This window comes from Poromitra crassiceps, assembly GCF_964638095.1.
Source record: "Poromitra crassiceps genome assembly, chromosome: 10".
NCBI lineage: Eukaryota > Metazoa > Chordata > Actinopteri > Beryciformes > Melamphaidae > Poromitra > Poromitra crassiceps.
In genome coordinates, this window is record NC_139631.1 from 48562184 (window position 1) to 48584260 (window position 22077).

The 22077-nt window shown below is 43.7% G+C and overlaps 1 protein-coding gene across 1 annotated transcript in view; it reads right to left on the reverse strand.

Moving 5' to 3' along the window:
• LOC310784493 (hamartin-like) overlaps nt 1-22077 on the reverse strand; it is a gene marked incomplete at its 5' end in the record, with an annotated part of 69927 nt that overhangs the window by 36993 nt on the left and 10857 nt on the right. Inside the window, 8 exons of the mRNA XM_083645479.1 lie at nt 2425-2521; nt 3123-3208; nt 4973-5081; nt 5571-5635; nt 8225-8412; nt 11453-11526; nt 16797-16951; nt 19927-20071. Of these exons, the coding sequence (XP_083501605.1) occupies nt 2425-2521; nt 3123-3208; nt 4973-5081; nt 5571-5635; nt 8225-8412; nt 11453-11526; nt 16797-16951; nt 19927-20071 (919 nt within the window). The remainder of the gene's footprint in view (nt 1-2424; nt 2522-3122; nt 3209-4972; nt 5082-5570; nt 5636-8224; nt 8413-11452; nt 11527-16796; nt 16952-19926; nt 20072-22077) is intronic.

Sequence of the window (22077 nt, forward strand, 5' to 3'; positions counted from 1 at the left end):
AGACAGTTAGTCGAGCTGAACTGGGATTCTCAGGGTACAGTATGTGATTCCTTATCGTGGCGTATTCCGACTGAAACAGGGTAGAGAGGAGGGACATAGAGGAGTTTCTTTTGGCCGCGTTTGGGATGAGTTACTGGAGTTGACAGACTGAATGCGAGGGGCGATGCGAGCCTTGTGAGGTGAGTGATCTGTGCGAGACAGCAGCTGTCTGTAAAATAATGTATTGTACCGGTCATGTTTCAGTAACCGTAAACACAATATAATGTAATAAATGCAGCCCTGTGCACTGCATGCTTGCTGGTTGGCTCCCTCCGGGCGGACAGCCTCCTCCTCCCGGAGGCAGAGAGCTGGCTGAACGCCTTGAAGTGTCCGACGAGCCACGGTAAATAACGATATTCCTGGAATGTGAGTTACTGAGCCAGTTACGTGTCCTTTGCATTCTACATTAAATGAAGACATTACCGTTAATTTTATTTTATGCTACATATTTATTGGCAAAGTATATTAACTCATTGAGTGCCAATGACGTCGATCGGCGTCAAAGTAAATAGTAACGTTGAGTGCCAATGACGTCGATCGGCGTCAAATGCGTTTTTTGACGGTGGGACGTGGATCAAAGCCTCCTCCATCTCCTGTACAAATATTGGAGCTATTGAAGGTGTATAACCTATTTTACGGACCCATTAGGTGGCGACAGTGCTCTCCAGATTAGAGAAAGGTCAGGAAAACAGCAGGAAAAAGCCGTGATGAAAGAGAAACCGATGCATGCTGCAGCCAGAGCCGTATAGATTGCTCTGGCTGGAGTCAACGTTAGCTGCGAACAGCAGTCAATCCGCGCCCACAACTGAGCCCCTCTGTCTCTGCTGCATAGTTTCTCCACACGATTAGCCGCCAGAAAAGCAGCACCCGACGCCGAAGGGCCAAACCATTCTCAGCAGTCCGGTTTGGCTTTTTGGTGTCGCGCTGGGAGCCGGTGCACAAAAACGGAGCGCTCCGAAAATAGACGCTGGGTGCGTGAGGCTGTGTGTTAGTGTGGGGAGGAGTTTGCAGCTGAGGGGGGAGAGGGGGGTGGGGCACGCAGGGCACCACACAACTACACCACGTCACTACATCAGAAAATATTAGCTTCAGAGTCAGTGAATGTGCTTGAAATGCTTCATTTCACAAAAGGCTGAATATCTCAGCTTCTAATTTGAAACGTCTGTTTTTGCTGAAAACAACCTATCTTCTCCGGCTGATAACTAAAGAATGGAAAATGGTATCAATAAACTTTTTTTTGCTGATGATACAATAGAGTCTCCTCGTTCTTTGTGCGTGTTCGGTGTTTACATAGTAATATCACACAATATTCTGTGGGCCTCGAGAAATCACTGAAAACGCTCTGAAACTCTGGCACTGGGAGCGTCCGTTCTCCAAAAGTGGCTGGCACTCAATGAGTTAACATTTATGGGCTAGAAAAGTCTGCCCATGTAGGCAGCCATGTTGCCTGCTCAGAATTTTCTCCTAGCCATTAATATCGATTGACAGCTGTCATATCATGATATTATTGGTTGAAATTTGATAGTACTACCTGACGTCAGCATACTGTAGATATCGTTATGAATTAACTCATGCTGACATTGTTAAATAGGTGCACTGTATAACCAGGGATGTGCTGTGAAATAGTGAAAAAGACATTTTTCATTTCAGCACGACTCTATAGCTGTAATAACGCTGTTTCCTGCTCCACATCACAAACAGACCATAATAGATCTGACAGATTGCGAGGGTTGTTGATCAATTCCAATGAGGCAACACAGAATTTGAATGCACTTTCCATCACTCACAATGCAGTGACATCACTGGTCCACAACTTAAAGGTGCTGGAAGCAATTCTGGAGGAAGGATTGAGTCAATACCGTTCTCATTCCCAAGTAATCAAATGCTGACAGTTAGTTTGGGTTGGTGGTCCAGTCCAGAACACCCCCGGGGGTCCAGAAGAGGTCCAGTCCAGAACACCATCCCAAATGAGAACCGTGTTGACTCAATCCTCTTTGTGGAGTCCTCTCTCCTGATTAAAGTGGGATGGGATACCAGAAAAGTTTATTTTCTGTTTACAAAGCAGAGGGAGTGGGAGACCCATGTTACTGACCAAACACTCTACATCAGTGATTGCTGTCAAGAGTATAGAGCCATTTAACACTTATATAACAAAAATAATATCATTTACAGCAGCTTTAACTCAAATCAACTCTCAATAAATGTCAAACTAAATGAATGCCTGCAAACCCATTCCCAGTTTTTGGATATGGGTGACATCATGTGCAAAATAAACCAGCATTGTTTTTTTGGTGAAGTTCACCTTTAATCACAGTATAGAGTGCCATTGTTACTGTTTACCACAATTAAACATCTGTCTCCATGGAGACAAGGCAATCAGCAGACCTTTGTTGTTGTTGTTGATGACATCAGGCTGGTCTCCATCCTCTGTGATTGGTGGACAGGCCGATGCCTCCAGCTCTGCCATTGGCTGCTGCTGAGGCTGTCAGGAAGTTGGAGAGTGAATGTCATGCTGTGATCCTCCAGTAACTTTTTCTACCTGTTTAACGGTCGGTGTTCTATTTCAAAAATTCTAATGTTCTATGAGCACCTGCTATACTGTAGTCACACGTTATCTGATTCTCCACCAAAGAACTTACATTGATAAGAACCGAAGGCTACCAGCTTGTTCCACTGCAACAATTAGACAAAAGTCCAACAAAAAACTTTTCACTTGGAGCTAAAACAAAAAATATGGACGTGGGGGGAGGGGGGGGGGGTCGGTTTTCCCCCCGACGTTCTTTTTTATTTTTCCTCCAACTGAAATGTTTTATGGTCACTCATGATTCAGTAGGTCAAGTGTTGGTTTGGTTCCAGCCTTAAAACTCATTATATAAGGATTTTTCGAAATGTCTATGGAGAAAATGAATGGGAAACTCACTTCCGGGGCAAAAGATGTCACGTGACTGTTCAGCTCTATAGTAGCTCTGGGAGAACTGCCATCGGAATCACGTGGTTGCAAACAAGCTATAGCTGTTACCATGGTGACTCCCTTCACACAGTGTTTAGCTGTAGCAGGTAGTAGCAACATTAATAAATGCTACCTGGTTGTTGTCAGCAGGCAGACTGCCATCTTGGTTCTCTTCAGTCTGGGTTACAGAGATGGTGGCTGGCGAGGTACACTTCACACCTGTTTAACACAAGAGGAAAACACCATTGACGTGGCTAAGTCATTCATTTTCAATAACAGGCGAAGGGGCAGGTGAAACGGTTGCGTCGTGCATGTCAGGCACACGCCCGCCCATGACAGAGTTGAATTGTCTTGAATTTTTTCTAAGCGATGTGCAGTGCACACCAATCATACCAATGGTAGGTATAGTTTTAAGTTAAGCTAGGCTATAAGGTTATGATTATGCTAATTTAGCTAACTTTAGCTATCAACAATAACAGTCTATGGTTGGCATCAAAGACTAGGATTGCCACTTTGTGTCCACAAACTGACCTGTGATTAGGGATATGTGATACCACAGTCAAGTGTTATTTCATTTAACTAGTTAGCAGGCATAGAGTGCCTGCATGTACTGGCACAGCGTCTGTTCACGTGAGGAGTGCAGTGAGACCCCGCAGATCCAAGCGGGTACCTAGGGGGCGGGGCTAGCTTGTAGGTCCGTTTGTGGGGCCAAAGCAGAAGTAACTTAAACCGGCATTCTTTTGAATGGCGTGCACTGGCTGTAAAAAATGACCGTACTTCTTCCTTTAATGATGACTTCATTAAACACTTTCCTAATGGGTTTATGGTCTCAATCACTAGTTCCAAGTCTTCTTCAATACAGCATGATGTTCATTTAGTAAATGATGGTCTCATTTAGAGTCAAATAGAGCATAAAGCAGACTAGGCTTAGGGGCAGGATTAACAGGCCAATCACAGACCAGTAAGCAGGTGGCCATGCTGCATGATTAACAGGCCAATCACAGACCAGTAAGCAGGTGGCCATGCTGCATGATTAACAGGCCAATCACAGACCAATAAGCAGGTGGCCATGCTGCATGATTAACAGGCCAATCACAGACCAGTAAGCAGGTGGCCATGCTGCATGATTAACAGGCCAATCACAGACCAGTAAGCAGGTGGCCATGCTGCAGCAATTCTCATCCAAATCACTTCTGGCTCCAAATAACCAAGATGGCGACGGTCAAAATGCCAACCTTGATGCTTCAAAACAGGAGGCCACAAACCAATGGGTGACGTCACGGAGGCTACGTCCATATATTAATTATATTTTCTATAGGGGGGAAGTAGGTGCAGTGTCCCCTCCCATCTAAAAAGACCTTTAAAATGTCCTAACTAGGCAGGTTTTGGGAGTTAAAATGTCCTAACTGGGCAGGTTTTGAGAGTTAAAATGTCCTAACTGGGCAGGTTTTGGGAGTTAAAATGTCCTAACTGGGCAGGTTTTGGGAGTTAAAATGTCCTAACTAGGCAGGTTTTGGGAGTTAAAATGTCCTAACTGGGCAGGTTTTGGGAGTTAAAATATCCTAACTGGGCAGGTTTTGGGAGTTAAAATGTCCTAACTAGGCAGGTTTTGGGAGTTAAAATGTCCTAACTAGGCAGGTTTTGGGAGTTAAAATATCCTAACTAGGCAGGTTTTGGGAGTTAAAATGTCCTAACTAGGCAGGTTTTGGGAGTTAAAATGTCCTAACTAGGCAGGTTTTGGGAGTTAAAATGTCCTAACTAGGCAGGTTTTGGGAGTTAAAATGTCCTAACTAGGCAGGTTTTGGGAGTGGTGTGAGAGATTCTTCTGTAGAGCTCAGTGGGTAAAACAAGGCACCAACACTGCCAGGGTTGGGGGTTCGATTCCCACTCATACCTTCAGTGAACACTTTCCACATTCTCAGCATCTGATGTACGTGTGTGTGTGTGTGTGTGTGTGTGTGTGTGTGTGTGTGTGTGTGAGACCTGAGATGGAGGCGGCCCTACTAAGTGGGTGGGTAGAGCTTAGCAAGGGTTCTGGAGGGGGCGTGGCCAAACCACACTCTGAGGAGGGGCTCCACGTGACATCATCATCCTGAACACACACAAACAAACAAAATACCTTTTTTAACCAGGCAGTTCTTTGATGAGTTTTCTGCTGGGCAATATGTTTCACAGACAGACAGGCACACAGGCAGGCAGGCAGGCAGGCAGGCACACAGACATGCAGGCAGGCACACACACAGGCAGGCAGACAGACAGGCAGACAAACAGACAAGCAGGCAGACAGACAGGCAGACAAACAGACAGGCAGGCAGGTACACAGGCAGGCAGGCAGGCAGACAAACAGACAGGCAGGCAGACAGACAGGCAGACAAACAGACAGGCAGACAGACAGGCAGGCACACAGACAGGCAGGCAGGCAGGCAGACAGACAGGCAGACAAACAGACAGGCAGGCAGGCACACAGGCAGGCAGGCAGACAGACAGGCAGACAAACAGACAGGCAGGCAGGCACACAGGCAGGCAGGCAGGCAGGCAGACAGACAGGCAGACAAACAGACAGACAGGCAGGCAGAAGTACCTGTATGAAGGAGCTGTGATGTCCAGTCAGGTGAGGCAGAGACAGCGGAGAACAGACTGAACTTCCTGTAAACACAGAGAGAAACTACATTTTAAACACAGAGAGAGAAACTACAGTTTAAATGCAGAGAGAGCAACTACAGTTTAAACGCAGAGAGAGAAACTACAGTTTAAATGCAGAGAGAGAAACTACAGTTAAAATGCAGAGAGAGAAACTACAGTTTAAACACAGAGAGAGAAACTACAGTTTAAACGCAGAGAGAGAAACTACAGTTTAAACGCAGAGAGAGAAACTACAGTTTAAACGCAGAGAGAGAAACTACAGTTTAAACAGAGAGAGAGAAACTACAGTTTAAACGCAGAGAGAGAAACTACAGTTTAAACAGAGAGAGAGAAACTACAGTTTAAACGCAGAGAGAGAAACTACAGTTTAAACAGAGAGAGAGAAACTACAGTTTAAACGCAGAGAGAGAAACTACAGTTTAAATGCAGAGAGAGAAACTACAGTTTAAACGCAGAGAGAGAAACTACAGTTTAAACGCAGAGAGAGAAACTACAGTTTAAATGCAGAGAGAGAAACTACAGTTTAAACGCAGAGAGAGAAACTACAGTTTAAACGCAGAGAGAGAAACTACAGTTTAAACGCAGAGAGAGAAACTACAGTTTAAACACAGAGAGAGAAACTACAGTTTAAACACAGAGAGAGAAACTACAGTTTAAACGCAGAGAGAGAAACTACAGTTTAAATGCAGAGAGAGAAACTACAGTTTAAACGCAGAGAGAGAAACTACAGTTTAAACGCAGAGAGAGAAACTACAGTTTAAATGCAGAGAGAGAAACTACAGTTTAAATGCAGAGAGAGAAACTACAGTTTAAATGCAGAGAGAGAAACTACAGTTTAAACGCAGAGAGAGAAACTACAGTTTAAACGCAGAGAGAGAAACTACAGTTTAAACGCAGAGAGAGAACTACAGTTTAAACGCAGAGAGAGAAACTACAGTTTAAACGCAGAGAGAGAAACTACAGTTTAAATGCAGAGAGAGAAACTACAGTTTAAACGCAGAGAGAGAAACTACAGTTTAAATGCAGAGAGAGAAACTACAGTTTAAATGCAGAGAGAGAAACTACAGTTTAAATGCAGAGAGAGAAACTACAGTTTAAACGCAGAGAGAGAAACTACAGTTTAAACGCAGAGAGAGAAACTACAGTTAAAATGCAGAGAGAGAAACTACAGTTTAAACGCAGAGAGAGAAACTACAGTTTAAACGCAGAGAGAGAAACTACAGTTTAAATGCAGAGAGAGAAACTACAGTTTAAATGCAGAGAGAGAAACTACAGTTTAAACGCAGAGAGAGAAACTACAGTTTAAATGCAGAGAGAGAAACTACAGTTTAAATGCAGAGAGAGAAACTACAGTTTAAACGCAGAGAGAGAAACTACAGTTTAAATGCAGAGAGAGAAACTACAGTTTAAATGCAGAGAGAGAAACTACAGTTTAAATGCAGAGAGAGAAACTACAGTTTAAACACAGAGAAACTACAGTTTAAACGCAGAGAGAGAAACTACAGTTTAAACACAGAGAGAGAAACTACAGTTTAAACGCAGAGAGAGAAACTACAGTTTAAATGCAGAGAGAGAAACTACAGTTTAAATGCAGAGAGAGAAACTACAGTTTAAACGCAGAGAGAGAAACTACAGTTTAAACACAGAGAGAGAAACTACAGTTTAAACGCAGAGAGAGAAACTACAGTTTAAATGCAGAGAGAGAAACTACAGTTTAACACGTTCACTGCCGTGGACGAGTCAACTCGTCAAGCAGAAACCAACGGTTGACTGCCAATGACGAGTCAACTCGTAAAAAAAAAAAAAAAAAAAATGACGGTGGGACGTGGATCAAAGCCCCCTACGTCTCCTATAAAAATATGGGAGCCACCGAACGTGTACAACCCATTCCACCGACCCACTAAGTGGCGACAGTGCTCTCCAGACTAGAGAAAGCGAGCCAAAACTGCAGGGAAAAGCGTGAGGAAACCATTCTCATACTGTAGAATGGTTTGGCGAAAACGCTTTCGCGCTGGCGCACAACGGTGGCGCACAACGGTGGGGGGTTCCAAAAATAGACTGGGTGCAACACACTTTGAAACACGCAGCATAAAGCCCAGAATCGCAAAAGCTTCATCAAAGCTCTCAACCGAAACCCCAACTAACTTTGAGTTCTACATCGGACGTAGCGTGTAAACCTAGGCGTACGCCCAGCTGGTGCACTCGGCTGATCTTGTCACAAGTCCGAGTCGAGTTTCGAGTCATTTTCTTCCAAGTCCGAGTCGAGTTTCAAGTATTTACCTTCCAAGTCCGAGTCGAGTCGGAAGTCGTCAAATTTGCGACTCGAGTCGACTCGAGTCCGAGTCCCTATGACTCGAGTCCAATTGTCTGTCAATAACTGTCAAATTAAATGACAGACTTCAAAACCGTTTACAGTTTTCTGATATACTACTGATGTTCTAATGATACAAAGCTGGTTGAAAATGGGCGGAGTGTTCCTTTAATACTTTTGCAGTGTGACCTTTTTACCACTGTTCTTTTCTTTTTATCCATTTTATGTAAAACACTTTGAATTGCATCTGTGTATGAAATGTGCTATACAAATGAACTTGCCTTGCCGAGATAAGATACTGGAGCTTAGGTCCAGGTGGAGAAGGGGCAGGGTGGGGGACTCTGGGGGGCAGGGCCTGGGGGAGGGGTCGGGCAGGGAGGAGTAGCCCTCCTCACAGGATGCCTCCCGCGGGTCCAGACACACCTTGGCACATTCAATCACTATGTCATGCACCTCATAACGCTTCCACCTGAGAGAGAGAGAGAGAGAGAGAGAGAGAGAGAGAGAGAGAGAGAGGGAGAGAGAGATAGAGAGGGAGAGAAAGAGAGAGAGAGAGAGAGAGAGAGAGAGAGAGAGAGAGAGACAGAGAGAGAGAGAGAGAGAGAGGGAGAGGCAGGCAAAGAGACGGGGTTGCTGATGATTGGATGCTCAACAAGCTTATTTTTTTCCCACTTGTACTTGTCCAATTCCCCCTGCTGTCCCGGCCGTTGCTCCAACCCATACAGTCTATGTGCCAGCCCCTCTGCTGATCTGGGGAGAGTTGTAGACTAGCACATGCTTCCTCCAATACATGTGCCAGCCACTTCTTTTCACCTGACAGTGAGGATTTTCTCCGGCAGGACGTAGGGGGTTAAATTGTGGAACTCACTCCACACCCACATTAAACAGGAACGTAGCTGGGAGCATTTCAAAACCATTCTATAGCAGTTCCTGAAGAGTAATTACAAATGCTCCCATGTATGACTGTTATGTTGCTTTATGACGGACCGACCGTTTGATTAACCAATTTTATCAGACTATGACATCATTGTTATGTTTATTGTATTTCTTTTACTGTATCTTACTGTACTTTGCTTTTAACTGGTGCTTTTAACAACATCTAGGGACCGGCATTGCAAACTAGCCTTGGGCTATAAATGCTGTGGTACAGGACATCAGATGTTATATGCATGTGTATCTGTCCCTACACAAATAAAATAAAAATTAATTAAATGAAAGGATCACGCTATTCCCCCACAGTTCCCCTCCCCCCGAACAGGCACCCTGACCGACCAGAGGCGGCACTAGTGCAGCCAGCGCCCAGGATTCATACCCCACCGAGTTCCCACCCACAGACACGGCCAATTGTGTCTGACCAAGCCGGAGGTACCGCTACTGGGAATAGACCCTTCTCACGGGGGCCATTTTGTGTCGAGAAGCCAGGGTAAACACAGGTGCAAGCAAAACACTAATGAGGGTTTCCAACTTCCATGATTGGAATTTGGAAACCCTCATTAGTGTTTTACTTGCACCTGTGTTTACCCTGGCTTCTCGACACAAAATGGCCCCCGTGAGAAGGGTCTATTGAACCCAGGCCTCCCCGGTGGCAGGAGAGTGCTTTAACCTCTACACTACCCAGACGCCCCCTGGTGGTAGCAGAGTGCTTTAACCTCTACACTAGCCAGACGCCCCCTGGTGGTAGCAGAGTGCTTTAACCTCTACACTAGCCAGACGCCCCCTGGTGGTAGCAGAGTGCTTTAACCTCTACACTACCCAGACGCCCCCTGGTGGTAGGAGAGTGCTTTAACCTCTACACTACCCAGACGCCCCCTGGTGGTAGCAGAGTGCTTTAACCTCTACACTAGCCAGACGCCCCCTGGTGGTAGCAGAGTGATTTAACCTCTACACTAGCCAGACGCCCCCTGGTGGTAGCAGAGTGCTTTAACCTCTACACTACCCAGACGCCCCCTGGTGGTAGGAGAGTGCTTTAACCTCTACACTACCCAGACGCCCCCTGGTTGTAGCAGAGTGCTTTAACCTCTACACTACCCAGACGCCCCCTGGTGGTAGGAGAGTGCTTTAACCTCTACACTACCCAGACGCCCCCTGGTGGTAGGAGAGTGCTTTAACCTCTACACTACCCAGACGCCCCCTGGTGGTAGCAGAGTGCTTTAACCTCTACACTACCCAGACACCCCCTGGTGGTAGCAGAGTGCTTTAACCTCGACACTACCCAGACGCCCCCTGGTGGTAGGAGAGTGCTTTAACCTCTACACTACCCAGACGCCCCCTGGTGGTAGGAGAGTGATTTAACCTCTACACTAGCCAGACGCCCCCTGGTGGTAGCAGAGTGCTTTAACCTCTACACTACCCAGACACCCCCTGGTGGCAGGAGAGTGCTTTAACCTCTACACTAGCCAGACGCCCCCTGGTGGTAGCAGAGTGCTTTAACCTCTACACTACCCAGACGCCGCCTGGTGGTAGCAGAGTGCTTTAACCTCTACACTACCCAGACGCCCCCTGGTGGTAGCAGAGTGCTTTAACCTCTACACTACCCAGACGCCTCCTGGTGGCAGGAGAGTGCTTTAACCTCTACACTACCCAGACGCCCCGGTTAGGATTCATTTGTAACAATAAAAACACAGCAGGAAATTATGACATACTACATACACGACAGAGCCATGGAAAAAAAAGAGTTGCACCATTGGAAGTCCAAAATGCTTGTTCATCACGTGACTCATGTAGCTATAAGCTCCATTCTTGCTAGTTCCAAGGAGAGGCTGTCCTCCTTGTAGGCGACCAGCAAAGCCAAAAAATGTGTCACGGAGAGGCTAATAGGGGGAGTGACCTGGCCCCGGCGCGCTCGCTGTCGAGGACGAAGACTCACTGATCCAAAGAAAGTGACGTTTTGCAGATGTATTGCAGGTAACAACATACAGCGTGACGCACCTGTAAACTGCATCCTAAACAGCGATCAAGGCAACGTAAGCGATAGTGTTCAGCGGTCAGCAAAAGTATGTTGAGTAGCACAGCAAAACTAAAAAGTGTAGTTATAAACAGGACAGATGAAACTCTCCAGTGGAAATATTATGGCGGCAGGCTACCACGCAGGGTGCTGGCACACCAACGGGAGTAATTTGGGGTTCAGTATCTAGCCCAGGGACACTTCAACATGCAGACTGGAGGAGGCGGGAATCGAACCACCGACCTCTTTTATCCGAAGCGATTAGTGGACGACCTGCTCTACCTCCTGAGCTACAGCCACTACAGCCGCCCGGTTTCATACAAAACTAAATGTTACGTTTCAGTTACACTACAAACTGTGACTTTCTTGACATGCAACGTTATATCTTTTAAATTGACAAAATTTACATGTGGACTACATGGCACAATTCAAACGGGACCAAAAAAAGGTATAGTCCCTCGTCGTTCACCACCATTCATATTTTTTCAGACGCTGGTTCGTACCAGAAGCAGGAAGTAGGCGGTGACTTTGGCTCTCTATAAGATTCTAACAATGACATACGAACCTGGAGGGGTCGAGTTCATAGTCCTGCGTCCCTGTGACCAGCTCAGGGTGAACCCTCACATGCTCCAACATGGGCTGAGAGAGAGAGAGGGGGGAGGGGGGGGGAAAGAGACAGAGGGAGAGACAGAGCGAGAGAGATGAACTGATAACATATCTACACACAGTGATGATGTTTCTACCTACAGTAAAGTGATGGCCTTTCTACCTATAGCAAAATGACTGTGGGTAGAAACACCATATTTTATCTGAGAAAGTATCCAATAGGGCTGTGAATCTTCACTGGCCTCACGATTCGATTACGATTCAGAGGGCTACGATTAGATCACGATTATCGATGCATCTTAAATCGATTGATTGATTGATTGAATACTTTATTGAATCAACGAACATGAGAAATACAGGGTACAACCATATCATTAGAGACAAAAGGAATAAAACACAACAAAGCCCGAGGGCTTATTTCCATTGTGGTCCTTAGAGTGAGGCAAAATGGAATGAATGAGTGTGTGCGTGTATGAGCGCGTGTGTGCGCGAGGGACATTCAACACTACAGGACATAACAAGCACTTAACACATGGAAATAATTTAACGACTTCTAAGGCAAAAATAAATAACATGTGTACTAAAACCACCTATATACACAAATCTGTACATACCAAAAATATATACAAGAGATCTTAAAAGAAAATTACCTGTATATGCAGGAATATCTAGTATAAATATAATATATAATATATAATATATAATATTATATATTATATAATACATAACACAAACAAGAGAAACTAAAAGAAATTACAATACTGGAATAAAAACATTACGACCCCTTTTCTGCAAAAAGGGCCAACCTTAGGGGCCGTTCTGTAGCCACTGTTTTAAGGTGGACTTAAACGTGAGTTTGGACCCAAGAGTTTTAATATTTTCGGGGAGGCTGTTCCACAGGATCGCTGCTGAGTATAAAAAAGTACATTTACCTGTTAAACTTTTAAATTTAAAAAGTACAACGTTTGTGTAACTACCCCTGGTGGAATAGCCGTGCACCTCGCTAACCCTCCGGAAATAACCGGAGAGGTACGCAGGGGCTTCCAGGTTCATGATCCTGTGGACCATACATAGCTTGATGCATCACTTTTTTTCCCCAATACATGATTGATTTTTTTCTCACTTTCTTTTTTTTCACTGTGTGGCTACTTTTAAAATAAAAGTGCATTTGGAATTGCATTGTATTATGATCCATAATTAAAATAGACAACTCCATGTACTTCCAATATATTTTATTTGATTATTAATTAATTAATTAATTAATTAATTTTTTAACTCATTAAGTGCCATAGACGACCTAACTCGTCTTACATAATCCAGCGCTTAAGTGCCAAGGACGGACTAACTCGTCTTACATAAAGATTTTTTTTTTTTGACGGTGGGACATCAATCAACCCCTTTTACATCTTCGAGATAACTATTTGGAGCAAGAGCATGTGTGTAATCTATTTTACCGACCACTAAGTGGCGACAGAGACCGAGAGAAGTCACAGCCACGGGACCCAAAAGCCACAAAAGCAGCCGCCTCCCGCGGAAATGGCTTGGCGATTTTACAGTCAGAAGCCCGGACACACACACACAGAACGGACAGAGATCCCTTCCCCCCAGAGCCGCGCAGCAACGCGCGAACACACACACACACACACACACACACACACACACACACACACACACACACACACACACACACACACACACACACACACACACACACACACACACCGCGGGAGCAAGCCAGCCATTCAAGGAAATGGCGACGCGATTTTACAGTAATCCATTTCAGACTCGTCTTGCCCGACAGGCAGACAGGCAGGCAGGCAGCAGCAACGCGCTTCTGACACGCCCGCTGTTAGGAGGAAGGAGGAGAAGACACACGGAGGGAGGAGTTTGAATGAGAGGGGTGTTTCCTGTTGTTATGGAGGAAATTACTGTTCAAAACTATTGTTTAGAATGTCTGACGGTCTTACTGATGCCAAAAATGAATGGTTAAAGTGACTGTTTCACAAAAAGCCATTTATCTCTGAATAAATTTCCAGACGCTGAAACCATGCTGTACTCAACGGCTAATATCTACATAACTACTAACTCTGCAAACTAACTCTTTTAGACAGAGAAAGCACACATTCTATTAGTTATTTTTAGATGATTGATGTTCATGAATTCTTAACAGAAAAGAATCCTCGGCTGTTCTAAAATGAGCCAGAATCGTCAAAAACACCCCTGGCACAACTTACCTACAGGAATGAAAACATGGCTGGCATTCAATGTGTTAATAATCGTTTTTTGACATTTGTGAATCGATGCATAATCGTGCACGTCCGCATCGCGATGCATCTTATAATCCATTATTTTTGACACCACTAGTATCCAAGTTCTCCTCCATGCTGTAGCTACTGACCTTCACCACCCTTACGTCGCCTCGCAACTTGGTTTTCACTTTCTATTGAGAAACTTGTGGAAGAGGCTGTCAGAGAGACAAGCCATAAAAAATAAACAAACAAAAACAAAACAAAAAATACAAAAACGATCCTATCTCCTAAATTCAAAGTAAAGTAGAACAAGGCTAGGTTGAAACCTAGCATATGGCCGGCATGGGAAAGCGTTGATGAGCCTGTTGTCAGCCAAAGTGGCTGGCCCATTTGAAATTGTACCTGCCATGCACATTTGTTTACCAGGCAGGCATATTTTGTAATCCCACTGTTGTGTGTAAGGGACAGTTCATTATTTAGCAGGGGGGGGTCACTGGAGGGATTTGGAGCGCTCACAAATAAAAAGATATGACCCTTTTCTGACCAAAATATATTTTTCCTTGACCCTCCACAAGCGATTGGAAAATTAGGCAAAGCACATAAACAGCTGGACTTGCACTATGAGATAAGAATCATCTCATCTGGCAATGGAATAAAATATTAAATTAGGATGCATATTAAGCTGGTATGGCCAAATTGAGATAGCGCAGTAGAATACAAATGTCCATTCCTTCTTCTTTGGTGTATACGCAGGGCTCGACGTTAACTTTTAAAAGTGGTTGCCGGAGGGGCAACCTGGCAAGAGCTTTTGGTTGCCCGAATGAAAATATGGTTGCCCAATTTTAGTCGCCTTATATTTTGAGTAATTAAGATACTATGCAGTCATAAGTAGGGATGCACCGATCCACTTTTTTCACTTCCGATCCGATTCCGATACCTGAATTTGGATATCTGCCGATACCGATATTTTTCCGATACCATAGCTATTTTTTATTGAATATACAGTACGGACACAAATTTGGCCAATTGAAGAAAATAGGAAAGAAAAATACAACTTGAAAAAAGCAGACAAAATGAAGGAAATATACAAGGCAAAAAAGGATAATTATAAATCAAATCTGAACTATTTAGGCATTGCTGCTTTAGAGAAGGACCCTCTGCCTGTAGCTGGCTCCTGCTAAGAGACATAATTAGTATTTGGTAATTAATTATCTCATAACATTAGCTAACTGGTTCATAAACAAGAACAATTAGGTCATTAGACATTTCAATTTCCACTCAAATGTATTAAATAACATTTCAACCATCGTTTCAACAAACCAACAACTAAACACCCCTGCCACTTTGAACACTTGGTCTGATCCCCCGGAAACCCCCTCCAGAAACTACCAAGTGGTACGCTCCGCATCTGGGGACTTCCGGTTTTGGAACGGCTCGTCTAGTGGGCTCGTCTATCTAGAGCACACCGCATTACAGAGAGACGAGGATGTACCGTTTCACATGCAGCAGACAGGTTACAAACAATTAATCCGTGAAAAGTAATAAATATACATTTAATTGCCGAGATATGTCTCGTCTTTTTATTTTCACTGAAATGTTTTGTGTAAATGAATACAACCTGTTGCTATGTATGATTCACTCCATAACACTATCATCTGATGCAACATCAGAGAGAGGGGGAGAGAGATGCAGCGATAATAACACGGCAACACGGACAACTTCTCAGTAATCATTTTAGCCTTCATGTCATTACAAGTCTTGCTTTTTGGTGTTTCAAGAGTAAATATCTCCCCTCCACGGACATGTTGAGTTAGAGCAGCCTGCTGTATGCTAGCGCGCTCCAAACTGGAATGGAGAGGAGTTTAGTCATTTTAGGTGCCCACAGTTAATAGTCTGGAATGCATCTGATCGGCCTGCTTTGATCGGCTATTTTGAGAACGCCGATCAAAGCCGATAGAGGCCAAATCGATTGCATCGATTGCATGCGAGCATCTCTAAATAAAATGTCGCATATGTCACTCACAACAAGTATTAAAACATATTTATTTGGTGTATATTTTGCTGTTTGCTGCTGTACATATTTTTTTTGGTTGCCTGGGGCAACCGGGCAGCCGTTAATGTCGAGCCCTGATATAGTGCACCTCTCCATGCACTGCGCATCCACAACAAAACCTCTCCAGCTCAGCGTTTCGCCTCTAGATTCTGGTTTACAACACGCTTTCTCTAACTTGGCAGCTGCCCAGCTGTCGTTGTGGCATTATATTGGCCGCTGGTATGCTACAAATGCGTTCCATAACACACAGAATAGTGTTATTGCAAAGATGCTGAGGCAAATGTATTCTGACACTATTAATGAGCGTTACAGCAATATACAAGTTAATATTCTCGGCTTGTAGTGTGCAACTTGGGGGCTGTAACAGAGATCAGGTATTTTGACCTTTTATCATGCACATATTATTATGAAACTTTACACATAGACTTTATTCTCAGAATCCTGATTTAAAGTTATAATCTCAAAGATTTTCATCTAAAAAAAAGTCACTCACAATGTTGATTGAGGCTATGACCCATTGATGGAAGCCTTTCCAGTATATAGTGACATTAGTAATGTCACATAATGCAACACTGTTTGGATCTCACCTGCAATTACCACTCATCGCCATAGGTGTCACCCAAGAGAACAAAACTGAAATCTTAAAGATTATCACTTTAAACTCAGAACTAAAAATATATATATATATATATATATTTTTTTTGCAAGTGACCCTCATCATCTTCAGTAGTGTTAAATTGTGTGTGTGGTGTATAATTACTTTTTTTTTCAGGCGACCCTATTTGAATTCCAGGTGACCCCACTTAGGGTCACGACCCTAAGGTTGGGAACCACTGGGCTAGTATAATAGATCTGTTTTAATGCAGTATAATAATAATAATAATAATAATAATAATAATAATAATAATAATCTGAACAATTACAATAAGGATCCACGTGCGTGGACCCCTAATAATAATAAAATAAAATTGATTTAATATGGCCTTATGTGTTCTCCTGACCTTCACCACCTCCTGGAAGGTGTCCAGGTTCTCCTTCATGCTGTAGTGCAGACGCAGGTAGGATATGAAGTTGCAGGGGAACATCCCATACAGCCGGTGGAACAGAGAGTAGACGCTGGCATGGAGGTGGACCAGGTAGACTCCATGGACCTGACCTCAAACCACCAAGGACAGAAATCTCCATTAAGAATCTTGATCACAATATATACATACAACATAATCTGGATTATCAGTTTAGCCACAATGCTGCAACCTCACTAGTATTGTATGAGATCACTCAGAAGATCATCCAACTGTCCATTTTTTTTAACAAAGTTTTGAAATATCTCAAGAAATAAAATGTTAACTGGTTGAATAGTGGGACAGTTAAGCATAATAACTGTGCATTGTGTGATAAAAGCATATAATTGGGTACACTTATAGCCACAGGCAGCTGCTGCCATTATGTATGCCTAATGTTTAATTGTATGTCTAACAAGGTACATGCTATTTGCACCTGTATGTCAATTACGTCGAATTTAAAATGTCTGAACACGTCTAACGTATGCACAATGCCTAATGTTTAATTGTATGTTTAATAAGGTACATGCTACTTGCACTGTATGTCAAATACGTCGAATTAAAATGTCCGAACACGTCTAACGTATGCACATGAACATGTGCACCTATGTGCAATGAATATGCCACTGACTTGTCTTATCGCTATTCTGCCGCATTGCCTATTGCTGCTTAGTATTGCTTATTGATGCCTATTTCTTATTGCCTATTGCTCATTGCTTGTTGCCTATTTGTACTATGTCGTAAACGGAGTCCACAGCACAAGAATTTCACACGTGATACTTGTACCATGGAGTGACAATAAAAATCTTGAATCTTGAATCTTGAATCTTGAAGGCATTCCAAAAAGAATTGGAGATGGAGGGATCATGAATGTTGGGTCTGGAGCCCAATGTTTTGCAGCCACACTCAGACTGGCAGCCTATGAAAAGTGTAACTGCAATAAAGTTGTGTGGACTAATCTCATATGGATGATCTTGGTGTCAAATCATACATTTCTATGATGAGGAATTCAAATGTGGAACTTTTAGAATTGCTCAGAAGCTTCCTGCTATCTCACAACAATTCAAGACTCAAAATAAGTGATTGCCATAACTGCCCAAACCTAACCCCTGGAACCTAACCCTAACCTAAACCTAACCCCTGGAACCTAACCCTAACCTAAACCTAACCCCTGGACTTGTGCGATAGAAGGAAAATTCTGAGAAATTCTAAAGTTGCACATTTGAATTTCTCATCATAGGAAATATCTTAATTGACACCAAGATCATCCATATCAGACTAGTCTACACGTTATTGCAGTTACACTTTCCATAGGGTGGAGTCTGTGGCCCCGCCCCCAACACTCATGATGCCTCCCTATCCAATCCTTTTTGGTCTAACATTTTAGGAAAGGAAAGGAAAATCCCACTGATTGTCACACACCTGAGTGTGCGAAATTTGTTCTCCGCATTTGACCCATCCCCTGGGGGAGTGGTGAGCGGCAGCAGTGCTGCGCTCGGGAATCATATGGTGATCTAACCCCCCAATTCCAACCCTCTGATGCGGAGGGAGTGCCAAGCAGGGAGGCAAATGGGTCCCATTTTTATAGTCTTTGGTATGACTCGGCCGGGGATCGAACTCACAACCTCCCAGTCTCAGGGCGGACACTCAAACCACAAGGCCACTGAGCTTTATTTGGATATTCCGCCTACAGAGACTCTACTACAGAGTATGTGTAACATTTCAACAGTTTATTAGTCGACATTCAACAATTCAACTGTTTGGTTTTGTCTGTAGATGTTGTTTTAACAACTTAGTAGAGATTCAACAAACAGATTTAGTTGCTTCCCATTCCACACATCTGCCCCTAGTGTAATATGTAGGTGTGTTCATGAATTGACACAGACATCTATAGACTCTATAGATCTTCCAAAATGTTCATGTCATTCTGGCCAATACTCCACTTCTGTTATAGCATTTCAGTCTGGAATATGGAATACCTTTCAATAATCTTTATGACTAAAAGGCTAAAAGTAATCTCATGTGTAAGAAATTACTGTTCTACATTGAAGTGGAAATTTAAATAATTAACTGGTTGGTTTTGGTTGGTTTGGTTTTATTTAGCTTCAAGAGTGCATTTTTGTTCTTGTGACCCTCAACACAGGCTTTGAGAATCCCCGGCCACTTACTGATACTTATGCCTTAATTAACCCACTCATATTCTGGTTTATTTCAAGAAAAACATTTTGGCTAGTGGAAATTCTAATTGGCTGGTAACTTTAAAATCTAGCAGCCATATTGGCAGGTGGTCAAAAAAGTTAATTTCAAGCCCTGCAGGGAGAGCAGGTGGTGACATAGGAGTGAGTGAGAAAAGGTTTAAATATTGGTGGTTAAGACTGAATGATGACATAAACTGTTCATTTAAAATGAGTTATTCCTCTAAACGTGGCTTCAAATGCCCAAAATTCGGCCCTCAGCAAAATCGGTTAGCGAGGAAGTCTTTTTGTGGCCCTCTCTATCATCAAAGTTGCCCATCCATGGGTTACGGCATGACAATAATTTGTTCGGCCCCCGGCAACAATCTGGGCTTCTCATGTGGCCCCCCATGAAAAAGAGCCCACCCCTGCTATAGATAATCTGTTAAACAACAGTTGGATTGTTGAATGTCAACTAATAAGCTGCTGAAATGTTACAAACACTGAACAAACTTGATAATTAATAAATAAATAAATAAATAAATAAATAAATAAATAAATAAATAAATAAATAAATAAATAAATAAATATCAAAAACACAAAAACAGTATTTTTTATATCAAAATCGGAGTATTTTTCGTTTCTTTTTGTGGATACTTTATAACATACCAGTACCTGCATATAATAGCATCACACAGGTGCATGCATGCCTGTGTATGTGTGCGTGAGTGTGGGGGCGCGCGCGCGTGTGTGTGTGTGTGTATGTGTGCGTGAGTGTGGGCGCGTGTGTGTGTGTGTGTGTGTGTGTGTACGTGAGTGTGGGCGCGCGCGGCGTGAGTGTGGGCGCGTGTGTGTGTGTTTGTGTGTGTGTGTGTGTGTGCACATGTGGGTGTTACCAGGGTTCTTCAGGCTCCAGGACGCCAGGCGTCCGAACACGTCGAAGAAGTCGTAGATGTGCTGCTTCCCGGCCTGAGGGATCATGGGTAGCAGGGTGATGAGAACCAGAACCCCCGTGATCAGAACCACCACATCACTGTCCGTCTGTAAACAACAACAAAACCACATGTCAACAAACCAACAAGTCAACAAAACAACAAGTAATCAGAAATCAAGGTTATGGATATAACCACGGTTTTATAGAAAAGGCGAGGAGGACCTCGCTTATGGGATATCTTGCCCTGCAAGATGACCTAGAAGACTATTATATCTCACCATTGGTGAAACAATGGGGTGGGCAAAGGGCGGTGCCCCCGTTCCACGTCAGATTTGACAAGACCTCTTCTCGAGCTGCCATGGTCAAGAAGGGTAATCTGGTGAGGTCTCCTTGCCTTTTCTATACAAGTGGGGTTATATCCATAACCTTGAGTTTTTATCCAAAAGGGCTCTGAGGACCACACACCGTAATGTCCAGACTTTCTCATCAAACCCACCCTGTGATGAGGTGACAGGTTCCTCACTGGGGTCCCAAGACCGCCTGTTCCATGCACGGGGGCTCAGAACCAAACAGATGAGAGGGGCGAGGTCCAACTCGCCGCTCTGCAAATGTCCTGGGGAGACACTCCTCTGAAGAGGGCCCAGGATGAAGACATCCCACGAGTAGAGTGCGCACGGAGAGGAGACCCACTCGTATAACCCAAGTTGATAGCATCCACAATCCAATGTGAGAGGCGTCCCTTTGGGATGGGTTTGCCCAGACTAGGATTAGCCCAGGAAACAAACATCTGATCACCTTTCCTGAGCTCCTTAGTTCTGACCATATACAGTAAGTGTGTAGAGCATGGACCGGGCATAAGCACTAAGCCTGCTGTCCTCCAGCAAAAGGCTTCCAAAGTGATAGGGGAGCAGGAGTCCATAACCTTAGGCATGAAGGCTGGGTTAGGGATTATAGGCACCTTTCCACCCCCAGGGGCAAACTGAGTGCACGAGGGGTGGACAGAGAGCACGTGAGTAGATCAGCAAGTCTCTTTGCCGAGGCCAAGGCTAGCAAGAGCACTATCTTAAAGGTACATTCAGCAATGTTTTTGTGTTAAAATAACTGTTAAATGGCTCTATATTCTGAGCATGCAGTCACTGAAATAGAGTGTTTGGTCAGTGACTTGAAACCCCCAACCCCCCGCTGTCCTCTATCTCTCTCCTGGAGTCCTGCATGCAGGGCGGACGTATCTCCGCAACCGTAACTCATAGAGACTCACAGATGGCGGTGTTGGATTCGGGGTGAAAAAATACATACAGTATAGTCCTTTAAAGGCATAATAATCTGATCTTCTGTTTCCCAGAAAATGTAAAAATTTCTCTGATTGGATAGTGGGAGGTCAACGCCAAATTTGATCCAATCAGAGAAATGTTGACATTTTCTTGGAAACGCAAGGTCAGACCGTGATGCTTTTCTTGTCAAAACGCTGACGGAAACCACCTAGGGCCTGTACCAGGGATGGGTTTCGTTAAAGAATTTATGATACTACTACTCTTATCGGTACTGCTTATCGATCCAGTACTTTAACAGTACTCTTATCTGTTCTTTTTTGTTCTTTTTAAGAGAGAGAAAAAAGAAACAAGGGACTGTGTTTTTCTTATTCATTATAATACCCAGCATTATATCTACCACTGCCAATACCAACATTCAGCTAGAAAAATAAACAGTGGTAACAGTAGTGGTAAATACAGAAGTGGGTAAACTATCTACTGTACCTTGTTTCCCCTCATTGATACAGTTGAACTGAAAATAGATGAGTAAACTAATTTCAATATTCCCCTGAATAAAGCAAGACACTGGCTGCTACACCTGCCCCAAAATCACTAAATTCCCCCCACCTCCTGCTCTGAAAGGACAACTGCAATTTCTGAAGTACAGCTCAGATGATGCTCTGACGATTTATTTCAGATTGGAACAGCTGGATAACGTTTACTCTAATCATTAACCATAGTTAACTCCGTGTGTGGGCGCTAACATACCTGAGGAGGTGAACAGGGTAACCGGGTCGCGTATTGACAGATGAAAATTCGAGTAGCTTGTGGAAAACCGTGGATTTCTCTCTTTGTATTTGGGT